The 17,248-nt window shown below is 41.1% G+C and overlaps 2 protein-coding genes across 3 annotated transcripts in view; both read right to left on the reverse strand.

Annotated features, from left to right (window-relative positions):
* Positions 1-557: 557 nt before the first annotated feature.
* Positions 558-3,568, reverse strand: star (steroidogenic acute regulatory protein). The gene is made up of 7 exons (XM_055050918.1): positions 3,363-3,568; positions 3,065-3,172; positions 2,424-2,554; positions 2,127-2,285; positions 1,846-2,030; positions 1,645-1,738; positions 558-1,549 (listed from the first exon to the last, which is right to left on the reverse strand). Exons 1-7 carry the CDS (start codon positions 3,424-3,426, stop codon positions 1,430-1,432), a joined length of 861 nt encoding a protein of 286 aa, XP_054906893.1. The 5' UTR covers positions 3,427-3,568; the 3' UTR covers positions 558-1,429.
* A 3,603-nt stretch (positions 3,569-7,171) lies between these two features.
* grk5l (G protein-coupled receptor kinase 5 like) overlaps positions 7,172-17,248 on the reverse strand; it is a 35,510-nt gene continuing 25,433 nt past the window's right edge. The window contains exons 4-16 of one of the 2 annotated variants that reach the window (XM_055050638.1): positions 15,578-15,655; positions 15,170-15,267; positions 14,932-15,024; positions 13,406-13,469; positions 13,180-13,320; positions 12,883-13,073; positions 12,747-12,784; positions 12,166-12,255; positions 11,320-11,528; positions 11,089-11,226; positions 10,827-10,964; positions 10,606-10,733; positions 7,172-10,517 (exon numbers count right to left, since the gene is read on the reverse strand). In XM_055050638.1, coding sequence (XP_054906613.1) covers positions 10,469-10,517; positions 10,606-10,733; positions 10,827-10,964; positions 11,089-11,226; positions 11,320-11,528; positions 12,166-12,255; positions 12,747-12,784; positions 12,883-13,073; positions 13,180-13,320; positions 13,406-13,469; positions 14,932-15,024; positions 15,170-15,267; positions 15,578-15,655 — 1,455 coding nt within the window. In that variant the 3' untranslated portion in view covers positions 7,172-10,468. Of the gene's footprint in view, positions 10,518-10,601; positions 10,734-10,826; positions 10,965-11,088; positions 11,227-11,319; positions 11,529-12,165; positions 12,256-12,746; positions 12,785-12,882; positions 13,074-13,179; positions 13,321-13,405; positions 13,470-14,931; positions 15,025-15,169; positions 15,268-15,577; positions 15,656-17,248 lie in introns of both variants that reach the window. The other variant, XM_055050637.1, reaches the window with a different exon arrangement.

The raw sequence follows: 17,248 nt of genomic DNA on the forward strand, positions 1-17,248 counted from the left end.
AAAGGCCATCAGAAAGGAGGAGAGTGTTTTCTGATGACCAACTTTATACAGATTTTTAAGGAAAGCCACTAAACCGTTCCACTTCCTTGCCTAAGCAGAATAGCAGAAAAAACAAGTGAACTCTCCGAGCTGAGTTCTAAGGCTCGCATTTGGGTTTGTTTTGGTTTTTTACTTGTGAATAACCAGAGGACCAATTAATTTTGTGTACTCTGTTCTACAATAACCTCCTTGGAGTTTGTATTGCATTTTGTCATGCTAACAACAAAAATCAAAAGTGTGCTTTTTGTATTTTAAAGTCAGACGTGTGCATGTTCCCCTACATTTTTTTTTTTACATACATCAATTGGAAAACTTTGTGATCAGCCCTTTTTAGTCTACTGCATAGTGCAAACAAGTATGCTTGTTATATATATATATATATATATATATATATATATATATATATATATATATATATATATATATATATATATATATATATATATATATATATATATATACATATAATATATATATATTATATGTGTGTGTGTTTAAATTAAACATGTAACCAGATACATATTCAATAAGACTTTATTCCAGTTCTAATCCAACACAATTATTACAACTTCTTCTCTGAAAGCATAAATATCAGTGACACCCAGCAGTCGCTGTGATGTCATGCAACTATGCAAAAATCAATAAATAACATGCAGAAATAAAAGTGCATTTTCACCACAGGGGAAAGGAAATTAGTCAGCTTGATATTGAAAGAGACTCATCAGCCAGGGATGATGCTTGGGTCAGTGAGGAAATATAAGTGTTATACAGGAGAAAATGCTGTGACTTCCCAAAGTCTTGGCTTCTGTTGACATGTAATGTATGATCAAACATTAAGGGTTACACTGAAAAGTATAGAAGCTGAAAAAAAAAAACCAACAGGCTGTATTTCATATCTGTATTTTACATCTAAGCTCCCCTTTGGTGTTTACATATTTTTTATTTATTTAAATGTTAAATTCAAAAAGTTTACATCAGAGCATAAGTGCTTTTGCTTGGGAAATCTGAATATTTCTAAATTGTGTTTCTAAAAGGACATCATTAAAATCCGCTACAATTTTTCGGGGCGAATATCAAAACCCTGTTCTTTGCTTAACAATTACCCATATCAGGTAGAAGTGCACACAGTGCACATATGTACACTAAAATATATCTTTTGAACTTTTATAGGCTTATCAACGATAGCGTTGTGATTATGTGTGTTTAACTCATTCTGTCTTTGATGAAAAGTGCTGAGGTTTTCCTCAAGATTTCAGAAAAGCACAATCTTTCCAGGATCTTGCTAAAACTCACTGGAGTGCCTACTGTTTCAGAGTCTACTAAGCAGATTTAGGTGAGAGTTTTGATGAGCAGAAGTTTCTCTCTCTGTTGGCTCTAGAGGCATCTCGTGTCAGCAGGCGTGAGCCATCTCCATGGAAACGTTATTCGCCATCCTGTTTCTGAGGTGGCTGGCAAAGTCCACCTGCGTCTGCGAGAGCACTTTGTTTATGATTGTCTTTGGGATCCAGCCCTGCAGAGGGAAAAAAAAGAGACAAATCTGGGATTAGATTTGGAGATGCCAGTAGGTTTTGAACACAGGTTTGTGATTCCAGTATTGTGATGTACCTTTAGATCTAGACTCAGCAGCCAGGTGAACTTAGTCTTACTCGGGTCTTCAGCGCAAGGCTTCATCACTATACAGGTGGGCCCATTCTCGGCTCTGCAAGATGTCACAAATTAGACCTGATTCGAACATATCTGAGCGACAATCTTGTGTTTGAATGCTGTGTCAGTGCACCAGGCAGATGATCCACCCCATTCGTTTACCTGATTACACCTTTCTGCTCTGGCATTTTCGGATGCTGAGTGGACATTCCAGCTAGGAAGCAGGTGGAGCCTCGACGTTTGGCACAGCGGACGCTCACAAAGTCCCTCGGTCCCACCACGTTGCCTGGCGTCTCTGCCGACACTTCGTGGGTCACCATGGTGTCCTGTCCGATCTTTTGAAGAATCTGGGACATCCCGGTTCAAAATGTCACCAAACCAATGGAGTTTAAGTCCTGTATACTGTTTCTGGAGTTATCCCCAGTAAAAGATTTCCTTCTTACTTTGACTTGTTTGACGTTGGGGTTCCAGTCTCCCATTTGCTCCATTTTTTCCACCAGCTCTTCGTACAGGTTGTCGGGATGTTGTTCCATCACCACTTCCAGTTTGAACACCTTCCCAATGTCTGGCAAGACCTTGCTCAGAACCTTGTCTCCGTTCGCCTGCAGAAATGTCGGAAGAGATCCAGCAGTCATCTCCCTCGCCAAACAAGATGGATTGCTTCTGCCTGAGACTTGTATCCATTACACCCAAAGTCAATTTAAACTTCAGTGAAAGCTTGGCTTCTGCATTGTACTCACAGCTACAGTTTCCACCGTCCAGCCGTCCTGTTCGCTGAGGATGCTGATGGCTTTCTGCAGTGCATCCTCTCCTTGCTTCACATAGGACATTTCTTCCTCGTTGTACACGTCCTCCTCCTGAATCTGAGAGCCTTAAGCAGAAAGCATGCGTTAACTACAACTCCACAGGTCTGGGATGATGTGTGTTGTAGCTTTGTAAATTCAGTGCGACAACGAGAAATCTCAGAGACTGTGATGCATGTAGGTGCTCAGCCTGATGTTTTTCACATTCCCAATAATAATATTGACAGTCTAATAACCTACATTTTCAGCAAATACAAGAAAAGGTGCATCAAATATTGCTGTAGGGCCTCATCAGGGTAACAGTTGGGCATTTTCTCCACACATAAGTTAAATACGATTACCTGTATCTAACGTCATCAGGAAAATATGTGGGTCTTAAGTGAGAATTTGGTCTGAGCAACACGGCTACAACAAAGGGTCCAACATTTGATACCGCATTCCTGACAATATGTATCAATATTCTCTGATGGCTGAGAACAGGTCTCTCTTGAAAACAAAACACTGTTCATCACTAAGATTTACCTGTACAAAAAAGAGAAAAGCAAAATAAAACAGGCAAAAAAAAAAAAACAACTCACTGAGGAGGGAGCTGCGTCTGCGGACTTGACTGATCCAGTTGCTGGGGCCTGGACCCGCCAGCCTGTTCAGCTCATGATGGATCGCTGCCAGGGCATTTCTTCTAAGACCTGGAAAGCAGGAGAACATCACATTTACACGTGAAACTGCGAGAAAAAATACAAGAACACATTTGGCTCTGTTCTGCCTTCTTTCACTTGCTTTCGGCTTCATGCAGACATCAGCTGGAAAAAGTGTGGATTCAAGCAGGAAGTAGCGCAAAACAGCTGGTTGTCAGTCCGGTGGGATTTGTTCACTCACCTGTCATGTTCCTCATGTGCCGATAGGAGATGCCAGCACACAGCTTAAAAGTTGCGGGCAGCATTTTGCTTTGTGGGAATTTCTGATGCGTTTACTTGAAAAATAAAGTGTTAAAAATAACTGGGAACACAAGCAATTCAGCAAGACGTTAGCCTACGTCTGGGATGTAAAGGGTCAGCTGAGTAGCAGAGACAGCTGCAGAGGCTTTCCGACTTCTATCTGTGGGATGTTTGGGAGCTCTTGTATATATAGGAGCTTCTCCCTGAAGGCCATCTTGCTATCACCAGATAGATAAACAGGGGAACCAACCAAGCGATCCAACGGCCATGTCATCAAGGACGCTCCAACGGACACGACAAGCATTTCTCACAAACTGCGTGAGATAACGTCCAGTGCCTAGGTCCACTGATTCACACATAAACAAACATGCCACGGTGCAGACGGCTTCCTGTATGGGATGGCACCCAGAGGAGAGAGGTCAGTGGGGCAGACCCTGAATGACTCTTCCGTCCAGCCTCACCGACCATGAACTGCAACTCAAGGGCAACAATGTTTCTCTTGGTTTGGCTCCTTTCTCCTGCAAGAATGATTGATATCTCAGGATGAGACTGGCAAAAATTCAATGTCATAGGAGGAAATGTCACGTCAGCAACTCGAGGTTTCTATCTGGCTTCATGGATTCTCTTTTTAATAGACATATTTAGTGGACTTTTGCTTTTAAAACACAGAATATTTACTTATTCCTATAAAAACTTTGATAAACCAAAACCAAGGAAAGTTTCATCTTTTAAAGCATCACTGTTATCTTACTTCAACAGTTAAAGCAAAAGCCAATAAAAAATAGTTTTGAACAAAGTAACCTGCGGTTCATTTATTGGTACCCTGGTTGTATATACTTTGTATGCATTGTCAGTCACTCCATGCATTGCATGGCAGGCACCTATTGTTCTTCACCTCAAAAAACTGCTGTTTCCTACTACTGTTAATACGGCCCGTACCGCTGCATGCCCCCTCACAATATATATATATATCAAAACATGCGGCTCTGCCCCGGTATTGGAGCTATTACTTTTGTTGACATTTCGAGTAACTAACAAAAAAATTGCTGAAATATTTAAATGGTGCAATCACATCAAACACGCTTTGGGCATCAGGAGATTCTGGTTTATATTCAAAGTATATGTGGAGTGTTGCATGTGCTAGATGTGTCAAACACTACAAACGGTTCAAATTGCGTTGCGCTAGATGCAATAGCCCTCGACGCGCCTCCACATAGACTGAATGCAAACCAGACGCGCCTGACACTCAAAACGCTTTTAGGGTTAACACACCATTATATATATGTCCAGTGTCACATTAGGTCAGTGCTTCTCAGTCCAGTGCTCAGGCCTTCTGCTCTGCATGTTTTAGATGTGTCTCTATTTCAGAACAGCTGATCCAAATAATTGCGTGACATTTTTTCATAAAAACTGACTGGGTGTCTCACAAAGATAGGATTCTTTCTCCATCTTTCTGTCTCACACACAGACAGTAAGCAGAGGATCCATTAGCATAGCAACGGAACACAGCAGGGCAGAGCAGCTGATTAGGACTGCAAAAACGCATCACTGTAATTCTAACTATGGAAGAACTCTCTGGAATGAGCTGGACTTTAGAACTACTTGTGTTTTGGGCCTTTTATAACTGATTTTAACCAACCACTGTTACACACTGGATTAGTGTGGCAATTTTAAATTAAGCTTAATGAAAATTACAAAATAAAAGACTTGACCATTTTTACATCAGGTAATTGCTCTTTGGGGCATTATATAACTGATTTAACCTGATAACTCTTACACTTGGTATTTGTGTACTGAAAATTTCAAAATGAAAGCCTTGACATTTTTTATATCAGGTAATTGCTCTTTTGGCCATTATATAATTGATGAACTGAACCAGTGTTACACATGGGATTAGTGTTGCCATTAAAGATGAAGCTGAGTGAAAATTTCAAAATAAAAGCCTCCATATTCCTGTCAGGTTAGTGTACCGCCATAGGCGGTGCAATTATATTAGCTCGTATTATTTTTTTCTCTCAGGATGGGCACTGGCTTGCACAACAAGACAGTGCATTAACATTAACATAAACTTTAGCATTTCACTGGCCCCCACTGTAGGCGGTGCAATAAGCCTGCATGATCTTTGTTTCTCGGGTTAGGGCTCTGCCTTGCGCAGAAAGGCAGAGCATTAGCATTAGCCTTTTGCCTTAAATAAGATATGAGCTATTTCTCTTACTTATTAGCCATGTTTAGTGTACTGAATGGAGTGAGTCAATTACAGACAACATGCTAGTGATGCCCCACATTACTGACAGTATTCATGGTAACAGCGTATTGGCTAATTTTGGCATAAAATTTGCCAATGTGACTCTCCACATGCTATTGATTACATTGCAGCGTCAGAACGCTGGGTTCAAACCGACGGGCACACTTTGACAGGCCCAATTCAAATCTCTTCAGGAATTTTCTAGTCTTCTCCTAAAAGTCTTCAAAATGTTGGAACATGTTACAGAAAAAGGGATCTTTGACCAGTCCTCTGCTGCAGCTTAGATGCTGGGTGCTTTTAGGAGTACAAACAGTACAAACCAAATGCAACATATTTTTTTCCTCTCATAAAAGCTGGATTTTTATTTTTTTTATTTTCAAAGTGTGAGATGATACTTACGGGATGAAAGAAGACTTTCTTTTAAAGACCCTATAAATGTTTCATGGGATTTCTTTTCTTAACATTAACATTTTGTTTCCTCTTACGTGCTAAACAGCATCATTGGCCAGATTATTGTTTCTGGAATTTCACCCCAAAGTGTAGACGATTAGATTCAATAAGGATAAATTATGTAAAGCTGTGTGAGTGTTTTAGGAACCTTGCTCACTCCATCCAATCCAAACACAAGTTATCTAAGGGTAATATTGTCTCAACAGGCTAATCGTCAAGAAAGCTGTCAGAGGCAACAGCTCAGATCAGATCAGAGCTGTGAAGAAGGAAACCACTTATGTGATCAGAGTCAGAACAAGCGTACAGAGAGAGAGAGAGAGAAAAAGAGGTGTTTAATAACTCCGTGGCAGCAGGAAAATAGAAACTGAAGTCACCTTAAACTGTAACCCCACGGCCTTGTGGTCCAGTTCCCTCGTTCAACATGAGAACAAACAGACGTGTGACGGGTGATTCATCACACAGTGGAAAAACTCCCATGTTTCTTGTACTGTAAAGAAACACGGGACAAAGAGAACTAGAAACCAGGTCATAAACCTGATCGAATGAGTTCCCTTTTCATTGGCAAGTACATGATTTTCTTTTAATGAGGCTCCGGTTTGCATCGCGTCGCTTTTGTCTAAAGTTAATCCAAAGTTGTAAGCCAACGATCAAACAGTCGACCCTACAAGAAGGTTTTCTTTGTGTGCTTTCTGAAGCTTTTAATTTCCTCAAAGCAGATTTGAATGTGCTTTACATTATGATTTGCTTTAGACTTTTCTTATTTCACTTTTTTTTTATTAAATAATTAATTAAAAAAAAAAGATTTGCATATTTTGAAACTGAAGGGATCAAAGAAACAGATACCATCTTCATCCTTTTACACATGTATTTTAATGGCGATGTGTGTTTAGTTGGACAGACTAATGAATGGCCGCCACTTCACCTCCGTGCGTGTGCAAAAACCATAAAAAAGGGGAATTGGGTCGATGTCTTATAACACGCCTCCAACTTGTGAATGTGGCCTCATGGTCACATCCACAGAGCAATCAGGGGAAGGAAAGAGGCAGATGAACAGATGAGTATTCAAACTATAATACAGAGTTTATTAGGACTTGATTGACACAGTGGGTTTGGCTTTCACATGCACTCAGCACTTTGCTGTACATCACATTAAGAAGGAAAATTCCCTCATAGACTCCGCTCCGTCTGCGACTCCTCTTTCCCTTCCCTTCCAACAAACTGTGCAAGTCTACGTGTATTTGTGTTTCCCAGCGAAGCAAACAGAGCATGACAGTCAGATAATAAACAAAGTGCTGATGTCTGTGTGGGCATTGTCTGGAAATCATGCTAACAAGGAGGCACTTCAGTCTGATTCAGAAACTTTTTTTTTTCTTTTTCCCCTTTTTCACGTCAAATACGCAGAGGAAAAGAAAAAACAATAACAACAAAAAAAAACAGGCTTGTGTGAGATCGGTAAGGACGATTAAAATTACTGCATGGAACAGCTTCCGCCAGCTTAAAACAGGGAAATACACCACATTCTTAAAAACGAAGCAGAAGAGCCAGTGCTCTCCCTCCCTTTAATTGGCTGTGCTGCTGCGGGAAGGCCACTTCTTTGTGTGGAGATTCTCTGGTGTCTTCCTCTCCTCTTCCTCCTCCTCCTCAGCTCTGACGCCAAGGAGCTGGGCTGATTAAAGAAGATTCAGATAAGGTAAACCTTTCAGGTAGTTCTCGATACCCTGTGTCTTCGGGTTACAGTTGGACACAAAACAAGAGGAAGACCCTTTAGATTCGTGAGGCATTTTTGAAGAGCGCACTGAGGGCTTACTGTAAACGGGAAAAAAAAAAAAAAAAGATATATATATATTTATAAAAATAATCTGTACATGAGACAGCAATGGCTATGCAGCAATATTGTTTACATGGAAAAGGCATAGGGAGAGCGAGAAGAACACTTTTAAGTCTCGGGTGTAGAAGAAAAACAAGCGGCATGTGACGGTATAAATACAAGGATGTGCCTTAATGGTCAGAGGAAAGACATTTTAATTTGGTAACAAAACAGCTTGATGGTATATTAAATTGTGCAACTTGTAAGTCATGCTGAGTGCATGTGTTCTTCTCCACTCCATGGGGACTGTGCAGATAACTACCCAAAAAAAAGGAAGAAAAAAGAGAAAGATCTGTTTCTGTACAGCATATTAATTAGTCGTCAAACTCCACATAATGCCAAATATAAAGTGACACTGTAAACCGAGGGAAACGTCTGTGGGTTATAAGACGGCAGAGTCGGAGGAATGAGGTATGCAGAAGCAAAAAGGGATACAGCTGTCCATACTTACGCTTGTCCATGCAATGAAAACACAACACGATTCTCACAAGTCTGAGTGTGTTCGCAGTGCGGCGCCTCGCAAAACTACTCATTTCTGTCGTGTTTCAATCACAAGCTTTTGTTCGGGATTCTCTGTGACAGGACACAATGCATGCAGTTTGGCATGCATTTGTATTGACCGCCCTTTACTCTCATACCGTGAAATAACTATAAATAAAAAAAGAATCTTTTTCTAATTTAATCCTAGCTGTTCTGTGAAACCCTCTGAGGTTTTTGTTGGAGAACATGGCTAAAGAAACAGCCTAACGAAAACCAAAACAGTCAGAGATTCAGGAAAGATTGTCAAGATATTTAAGCTGTTTTGAGTTCTCAAATAACGTAAACTTGCAGAAAAATGTTCCACCCATCAACTTGTTATTCTACACTTGCGGCGCTCAAAGTGGCAGCATGCTGGAGTAGCAGCGCCGGGGTCACATCCACAACAACTCTGAAGATAACTGGACGGTATAAGATGCGACAACGTTTCATTTCCCTTTGGGATAAATGACATATTTTTGAGAAAAACCAAATTTGAGCTAAATAAAAAGTGGAAAGGGCGAGGCACAGCTGCAAACATAAGAAGACAAGGCCTTCTGCATACACGGACAGGCTGAGAACATGAAGGAGGCAGGAGAAAGGAGGCCTGAGGAGGCCGCCTAAATGACCTGAGAACAGGTTCGTCTTCCAGCGGAACCAGGACCCGGAACAGAACCACAGCTACAGTGGAATGTCAAAGATAAAGTCTGAATCCAGTTGAGAGTCTTCAGATATCTGAATAGGTTCAAGGTACTTCACAAAGTAGAATTGGCAAAAATATGTGAAAAAGCCATAAGAGGCATACACACTAAATGCAGCAAAAGGTGGTTCGATAAAGTATTTACTGGAGGAATTCATGCAAATGCATGCCACACTTTTTAGATTTTTTGTATAATTAAAGTTTAAAACGACATACCATGGGCTATATTGTGTCAGTCAATCATAAACTCTCAGAGAAACCCATTGTAGTTTGTGATTGTAATTAGCAACGACGTATTCAGGAGGTATGGATAGTTCTGGAAGGCGCTGTACTGTATGCATGCGTGTGTGTGTGCGTGTGGGTGTGGGTGTGTGTGTGTGCGTGTGTGCTAGAAGCTGTATGATATGTCTGCAGGCTCATATTTAAAGAAAAGTCTATAAATGGGATCACACATTCTGATCCTCCTGTAGTTCTACACAACAGCTAAAACCCTTCAAAAAAACCAACAATTCAACATGACAACAGTATCACAAAACTAGAACTGCAATCTTTGGCCTGAGTGTACGCGAAGGCAATGTACATTGTGTGTTTGAGGTTGCTGAGGTGGCGTGTTCTGAAGTCATCTGAGGTCTGGAAGGTGAAGAACGGAGAAAGAATAAGTTAAGAGTTGTGCAGATGGTGACACGTCAGGGGGAAGCGGAGAGATGAGAGAGATATTGGTATAAGATACAGGCCAGAAAGTACAAGACTGAAATGAAAGCAAAAAAAAAAAAAAAAAAAAACTTTTTTTTTTTTTTAAAACAAATGCATTACCCGTACCCCCACCCACCCCCGCCCAACCTTTATTCCCTGTGGTGGTCTTTATTATACAGTGAATCCCCTGATTATCAGTTTGTTTCTTTTTAATCCTTTTTCTTGTTCAAGAAAAACAACAGTGGCTCTGTTCTACAGTCCAACAATCCTGAGGGAAAGAAAGGTTTGTCTGAATATTTCCAAACATCTCCACAACATCAAGTGTCCTACTACTAATGCCCAGGATCTCAGGGCCCGGTCAATCCCCCCACCCTGCCTCTTCCCCTCCCTGACCATTTAGGCTTTTAAACAGGCTGTCTCCAGCTGCTGCTCAGGCCTTTGAGCTGTGGACCAATCGGCAACAGGGAAGCCCTTCCGAGCTCCTTCCCTTCTTGAGAGTACGTTTGTGGGTTAAGTAGGTCCCACACTGTCAGCTGTGCCACTAGGGGGCAGAGTTGGACATGGAGTCCACAGAATTTACACTGGAAGACTGCACACGGCTGTTGGAGATGGGCACATCTGGGTGCTGTGGCGAAGTAAGGAGAGAGATGGGTTAGTTTGAACGAGCCCGTCTGGATCCTCCGCCGTATGTGCGCTCACATCCGCTTACATGCCTCCTGAAGATCCTGTCCAGCAGGCTACGTCTGGGTGGCTCTGGCGGCTGATTCCAGTCCAGATCTGGAGGTCTCGTCCCTTGGGGCCCAAACACGTTCAGGTCTCTGAAACACTCCGTTTCTATCATCTGAAGGAGGAAACAGAGGAAACGAAAACATGAGCAATGTTAAACATTTGCCGATTTGAAAGTGAACGGAGCGTTTAGGAATGCCTGGCTCACCTCATTCTGCCATGGGATGGGAACACAGCCAGTAGCAAATTTGGAGTAGAAGTCATTGTCGGTTTGGTCCAAATTTACTCCCTTGACAGTGGAGAACTGCTCTATGTCCAAAACATCCTTACAGTACACGGCCCGAGGCTGGGAGAGGGCAATGACCGGGGGGAGAGAGACGGGGTCGAGAGCAAAATTAGCAGACAAGCTCATCCGTGCAGAACTTTTATCACTGATATATCTGAGCACACCATAACGACCAGGCACTCACATCAGGCACGAAGGGAGGATCTACAATTCCAGCCTCCATCCTCTTGAAGTTGATGTTTTTGAAGAACGAGTGGGCCTTGACGCCCGCTGCTCCATCCGCGTTGCACCCAAGCCTCTGCTTGGGGTCTTTGGTGAGCAGCTGGCCAGGCAGAAGCACAGAGATGAGTCATTCAGGATACTTATTATTTATTTATCTCTCTGCCTCTACACACAGCGTCTCATCCAGCCTCACCATTCTGCAGATCGCCTTCGCGTCCTCTGTAAACTTGTCGTTGTACTCCTCCTCTTCCTCCTGCACCCTCCTCTCCACTTCCTCCCGCTTCACTCGCTCTTTCCGGGCACGAAAGGGCGATCTTCCCGCGGTCATCTCGTAAACGAGGCAGCCCAGTCCCCACCAGTCGGGGCTCATGGCGTATTTTTCATTGTTGATCACCTCTGGAGCTGCAGAGAGGGAGGGGAAAAAAACAGTAAGAAGAGCTTGTTAATATGCACAATGGCAACAATATCCCTGGTTTTACCCTGTGTGACAGATGTTAGCTCCATCACGGAGCAGCAAGGCCAATTTGCTCATGTGGGTTGTATTATGACTGAATTCATAAATTGAGGAAACGTTAAGAAATTGTTTTTCTGGTTGAGAAATTTCTATGCTAGAGCGAGAATTTCAGATGTTTTAGAAGTAGTTTAGCAACTTGCTGAGATGTCGATGGCCAAACTTGTTTGCCAGCAGGCCAAGGATGTTTTCGGCGGTGAACAGCACCCCCTAGCTGTGGCTGTCAGGGAAAAAATGCTACAACTATCAAAGTAATATTTTAGGTCAAATCACAAACCATTTTTACTTTTCAAAAACATGAAAAGGCAGGCCAAATTAACCAAGTGATCTTAGTAATGAATTAGATTGTAGCTAGTTTAGTTGAGTAAATTCCAACAATGTATAAAAAATAGCTGGAATGTAACATTCTTAGTTGGTGAACTTTTCTTTCTTCTCAGAAATAAAATGCAATCAGATTGTTGCACATATATTTATTGGTTATTGAAACAGTTTGTTTTGTCAGTGTGTCTGTAGCGAGTTGTTTCTTACCCATGTAGCCCACCGTCCCCACCCTGCCTCTGATGGGTTCTCCTTCAGGCACTTTGATGGCCAGCCCCAGGTCAGAGATCCGAATGTGTCCTGTAACAAAGCAGCAGGTTCGTGATCAACTTATGTGGACACAGAGCCCATAAATTAATTATCTTTTAAAACTAGTTAAACAGAACAACATTAAGCTTCCTGATCTCAACCTTATTTCAAATGTGGGAATTTGGTGTAAATGTCTGGTCTGGGTCAGGAAATCAACTAGTTTAAATAAACTAAATAAATAAACTGTTCTAACAGGAACAGGTCAAATACACGTTCAGAATTAAGCCAGAAGATTTTTGGCAGCTAAATTATGTGTGTGTTTTGTCTGCCACAACAATTCGCCAAACATTAGTGGGGCTATGTATGTTTATTTTCACCTGTATATATAATTTGGAACTACAGTAGATCAGAGGAGACCCACAATGAATGCAAACTTGAGCATCCTGTTCTTGTGTTTGAAAATAACTTTGTTCATGCCCATGATTAGTATGAATGCAAACGGCATTATTTGTTATAACTTGAAATCTGATTAGAAAACTTACCATTATCATCTAATAAGATGTTTTCCGGCTTCAAATCCCTAAAAATAGCAAAGAGTCACCAGTCATCAATCTTTCACATACAGAGTGAAAGAACAGCGTTGCCAGATTCATGTACATATTTGTCTGAGATTGCTACCTGTAGACAATAGATTCCCTGTGCAAATGCTCGAGTCCGCAGCAGATCTGAGCAGCATAAAACTGGACCCTGTCTTTGTCGAAGCCCGGTGTGCCCATGTTATAGATGTGAAACTTCAGGTCGCCGCCGTTCATGATAGTCAGCACCAGACACAGTGCGTCTTTGGTCTCGTACGCGTACGCCAGGCTGACCTGAGGAAAGACAGAGACGTGCAACGTGATGCGGGAAAACTGTGCTCTGACACACACGAGGATGAAATCCCACAGCTGCATGTTCAAGAAAATGAATTTTACTCACAACAAACCGACTGTTGACTTTCTCCAAAATCTGCTTCTCGTTCAGAGCCATGGACTCTCCTTTCCTCTTCTTGATCCTCTTCTTCTCCAGTTTCTTGCAGGCGTACATCTTCCCTGTTGCTCTGACCTGGCACGCGCACACCTGCGGAGGACGACAAGAATATTATCCAGTGTGTCACAGGAAAAGTCCCAAATTTTTAGATGTAGCGCCCAGCCGCTTCTCTTACCTCCCCAAATCCGCCCTTTCCCAGCACCCGGTACTGTCTGAATGTGTCTTTAGTGATTGGTTGCCTGAGAGAGCACAGATACAACAAGATCCATTAATAGATGGTTATGTGGTATCGATCAAGTCAGAGATATTATCTGCGGAGCTCAACGCCATCCTGACTCTGTTTCCTGTACAGAGGGTGGGGCTCATTGGGGGGAATTTCACTGTCCAGACAGATACAATCAATGCTGCCCTGAAAGCCGGCTGCCTCCTTTAAATGACCTCATTTTGTATGGAATATTTTCAAAGCGGGAGTGTAGATCCTGTCCCGAAATGAATGCAAATAGTAACCAAAACCGATTTATTATTTGACATATTTAGGGATGCCTGTTCCATTTAGAGAATATGTATAAAGATTTACATATTGCCAAGACTTTTATCTTCCAGATAAAGTCTTGGCAGAGACAGAAACGTTGACTGGAAATGTATATCCGTGATATACATATACAATGTTAATTAAACACCTTTGAAAGAAAACACTCACTTTGTTTTTTATGTTTATCTTAAGTAACCTCACTAACAAAATCAGAAATGATAAGGATCAACCACAGATTTTCATCTTACCCTCTGTATTAATGCACATCTAGCCCTTTCTACTTAGTTTTTCTTCTGTGATATAATTGAAACGATTCCTTTACAGATAAACAGCATCCTTCAAATTATTGGCTGCTCAGATCCACGAAAGCTTTTAAGGCATCCATCTTTTCTTGCATTAGCATAATCTCGCACTGAAACATTTACAAATCTTAAACATTTAATTTCTGCATATTAACGCAGTAGAGGAAAAATAGTACCAAGCATGGTGGAGGATTTGTGATCCTGCGGGCTCTTTTCTCTTTCAAAATACCAGAGAGTATTATTAGAGTTCGGAAATATGATTTTAACAAAGTCATATGCGCAACAAGCACTGATACCTCTGATGGTGATACATTATATAACTTCCAGCAGGTTAAGGTCACCAGACTTTTATTAAAAATATCAACGAAGTTACTGAAGGACAAAATAGCCCAGAGCATCACAAATGTTCCGGGTACTTACTACAATACTTTTTCTCCCACCGATTAAATTAAAGATGCAAAAATGAAAGAATGAGTTTAAGGCTTGATTAATTTATTATAAGGCATTTTACGCCGCTGGTTTCAACAAACTTGATTTATACAGTATAAGTTTTGGCATTTCATGTCATACTTCTTATCCTAAAGATAGCAAATGTTTTGCAAAATTACAACGCATATATAAAATATCACTTAAAGTAAATAACGCAACAGCTATACAGCCTACTTTCTATCTTAAAGCATCAACATATGCAACAATAAAATCTCAGTTATTAACAATTTACCTCACCTAAACTGATTTAGCTAATAAATCTTTTGCTGCAAAACATTTCTTTGCTGCATGACCTTTAAGACGACCGTTGATTTTATTTCATTTTATCCACCCGTTTAGTTTGTTTTTCACAAAGCGTAGAAACAAAACTCAACAAACCTCTCCAGCATCTTCCACTGAAGAAAGCGGTCAAAGTACATGCTGTTCTGATAGTCTGAATACGGAGCTCCACTCAGGTACTCATGGACCGCCCTGGCGCAAAAAGAAAAGCACAGTCAAACCTCTCCGATCACACAACATGGCCTACATTTCAGCGTGGAAAATGAGTGAGAGAGAGAGCGCGGTCAAAAATCTGGTCACGTGACAAACAGGTGAGAGTGAGTAAATGGCGTCTCACTTGCGGCAGTCGCTGAAGATCTCCTTACAAGGACTGAGCTCGAAGTTCTCTCTGCATTGCTCAGCAAAAACCTCGGCTATGTCTACCCGCTGAGGTGACTGCATCAACACATGTAAACACACACAGTCACAAGTATGCAGAGATGCACACAAATCCATCACCTCCTAATGTATGCAACACTTCAGGGTAAGGAGAAACGCAGAATGACCTGCAATCGTGTGCATTCGGTTTGATTTTTGATAGAGTTAACAAGTGCGTTCATTTTTAAAACTTTGCGTTATTTCTGTGTCTGATTCTTTTTTTCGCCCCTCATAATAACCATGTCAAAGGTAATATGTTTCCCTTTTGCAGCATAGTGTCAACCTCAAAGGGCTGAGAGGTATGAAAATGCGCGGTATGGAAACTTACTTGTTTTGAAAGGAAGGTCTTGATGATTTGCTCCCCCCTGCTTTTTCTTTTCTCATCAGGTGTAACCTCATAGTCTTCCTAAAACATATACACACACACATATGCAAAACAGCAGCGTTAGCAATGCCATGTTCATGACTTGTACTGCACTTTCTTATCAAAATTATTCATGTGCTGACATTTTCCGTGAGGCCACACTTTGCATAGCATGACTATAGCAGGTAGAATCATGACCAGACCTGCTAATGACTAACGTTTTTACCAGAAAATAAAAAACAACACGTCTGTTGAGTTTCTGAAGAACTCTCATAGAAAGAGGCCTGTTGCACAGTGTCATGGAAACATTAAAAACAAAAACATCAAAAAAAACACAAAGTAGTTCTACCTTAGTGTCAAGAGTTTGCCTAAAAGCATTGCAGACACGATCGTTAGCATGTTCATTTTTTTCTTTTAATAACTCACCTGCACAGATCTGTTTTTAAGGTTAAAGTGATCATGCATTATATTATTTCAAAGCATTAAAAACAAAAAGAAAAGTAATTTTAATTTTATTGTTCATCTTTCCTAATTCTCATACTCAAAATTAGACGTATATTCCCAACTAACATTTTGTATAAACATCCTGAAGAAACAAGGTCCTGGCAAAGTTTTCTTCTGATATTTAACAACTCTTCAACATGTCTGACTATGAAACTCTATCGATTGGTATTAAAACTGACTGATGTGGACATCTGCAAATTTCAGTCAGGCTTCAGTGTATGTATTTTGATTACGGGGCTGGTAGTCCCTATCAGACAAACCAGTTTGAATGAACTCTAAACCTTCTAGTCATAAATGACTGCAAAAAGCATGTGATGCAATTTGTGAATATCTGGGCCTACAAGTGTCATTTTTATGCGAACAAGAAAGAAAATCCTCCACGATTTCAAATGCGCATTCAATTCTTTATTTTAAAAATTATTCAATTTGTTTCTCATATGAATCAAATACTCTTTAAAAACCATCAGGTCAAATGGATAATTAAAATCCCTTATGCTACATTAGATCTCATGATTATAAATTAATAATGTGGCTGTTTGGAAGGTGTGTGTCTCAGGTTATCACATGCTAAACGAGCACTATGCCACACATCGCTTCCAACTAGAAAATTGGAATGTATAATATGAAAATGCGCGGTATCAAATCCCCATAGCATTCAAACAGTCTTATTGACAGTAATTGTATGAATAAGAAAGCAGGAAAGAGGTTGTTTCTTGGGTTCAACTTTCAGGTCAGACTCTGCGATAGAGACTGGATGGTGAGTGACTGGCATTCAGCAAGGATGTTCAAACAGGAAGTAGTTGTTTATCTGGCAGAAAGTGGTTTCCCAGGCGTTCTTCAGAGAATCGGACCTTGATTTTCTGGACTACCTCAAGCTTCGACGGTGTCAGACAGGAAAAGATCAGTTTATCGGGACTGTTCCACCCGCAGGACAGAGCCGAGACATTTATGCACTGAAAATCAAAAAGGGATGAAGGCGTGGAGAACACAAAGTCCAGCTTTCCCCACGGGAAAGTGAATAATCACTGTCACCTTTAATTTGTTTGAGTAAATCGTCCAGGTTGGCAAACAGAAAGGCGCGTAGAGTTAGGGCAAATCCAAAATCTGTGAGGCTGTGATGGACACCTGGCT

Source organism: Poeciliopsis prolifica, unplaced genomic scaffold (genome assembly GCF_027474105.1).
Source record: "Poeciliopsis prolifica strain line A6 unplaced genomic scaffold, Auburn_PproV2 SCAFFOLD031, whole genome shotgun sequence".
In the NCBI taxonomy this organism is placed as follows: domain Eukaryota; kingdom Metazoa; phylum Chordata; class Actinopteri; order Cyprinodontiformes; family Poeciliidae; genus Poeciliopsis; species Poeciliopsis prolifica.

Excerpts from the sequence above, each read along its gene's own strand:
- star (XM_055050918.1), bottom strand. The coding sequence starts at position 3,426 with ATGCTGCCCGCAACTTTTAAGCTGTGTGCTGGCATCTCCTATCGGCAC. Across the intron at positions 2,031-2,126 it reads CCAACGTCAAACAAGTCAAA|ATTCTTCAAAAGATCGGACA; the intron begins GTAAGAAGGAAA and ends GGGATGTCCCAG. Across the intron at positions 1,550-1,644 it reads TGCTGAGTCTAGATCTAAAG|GGCTGGATCCCAAAGACAAT; the intron begins GTACATCACAAT and ends TTCCCTCTGCAG.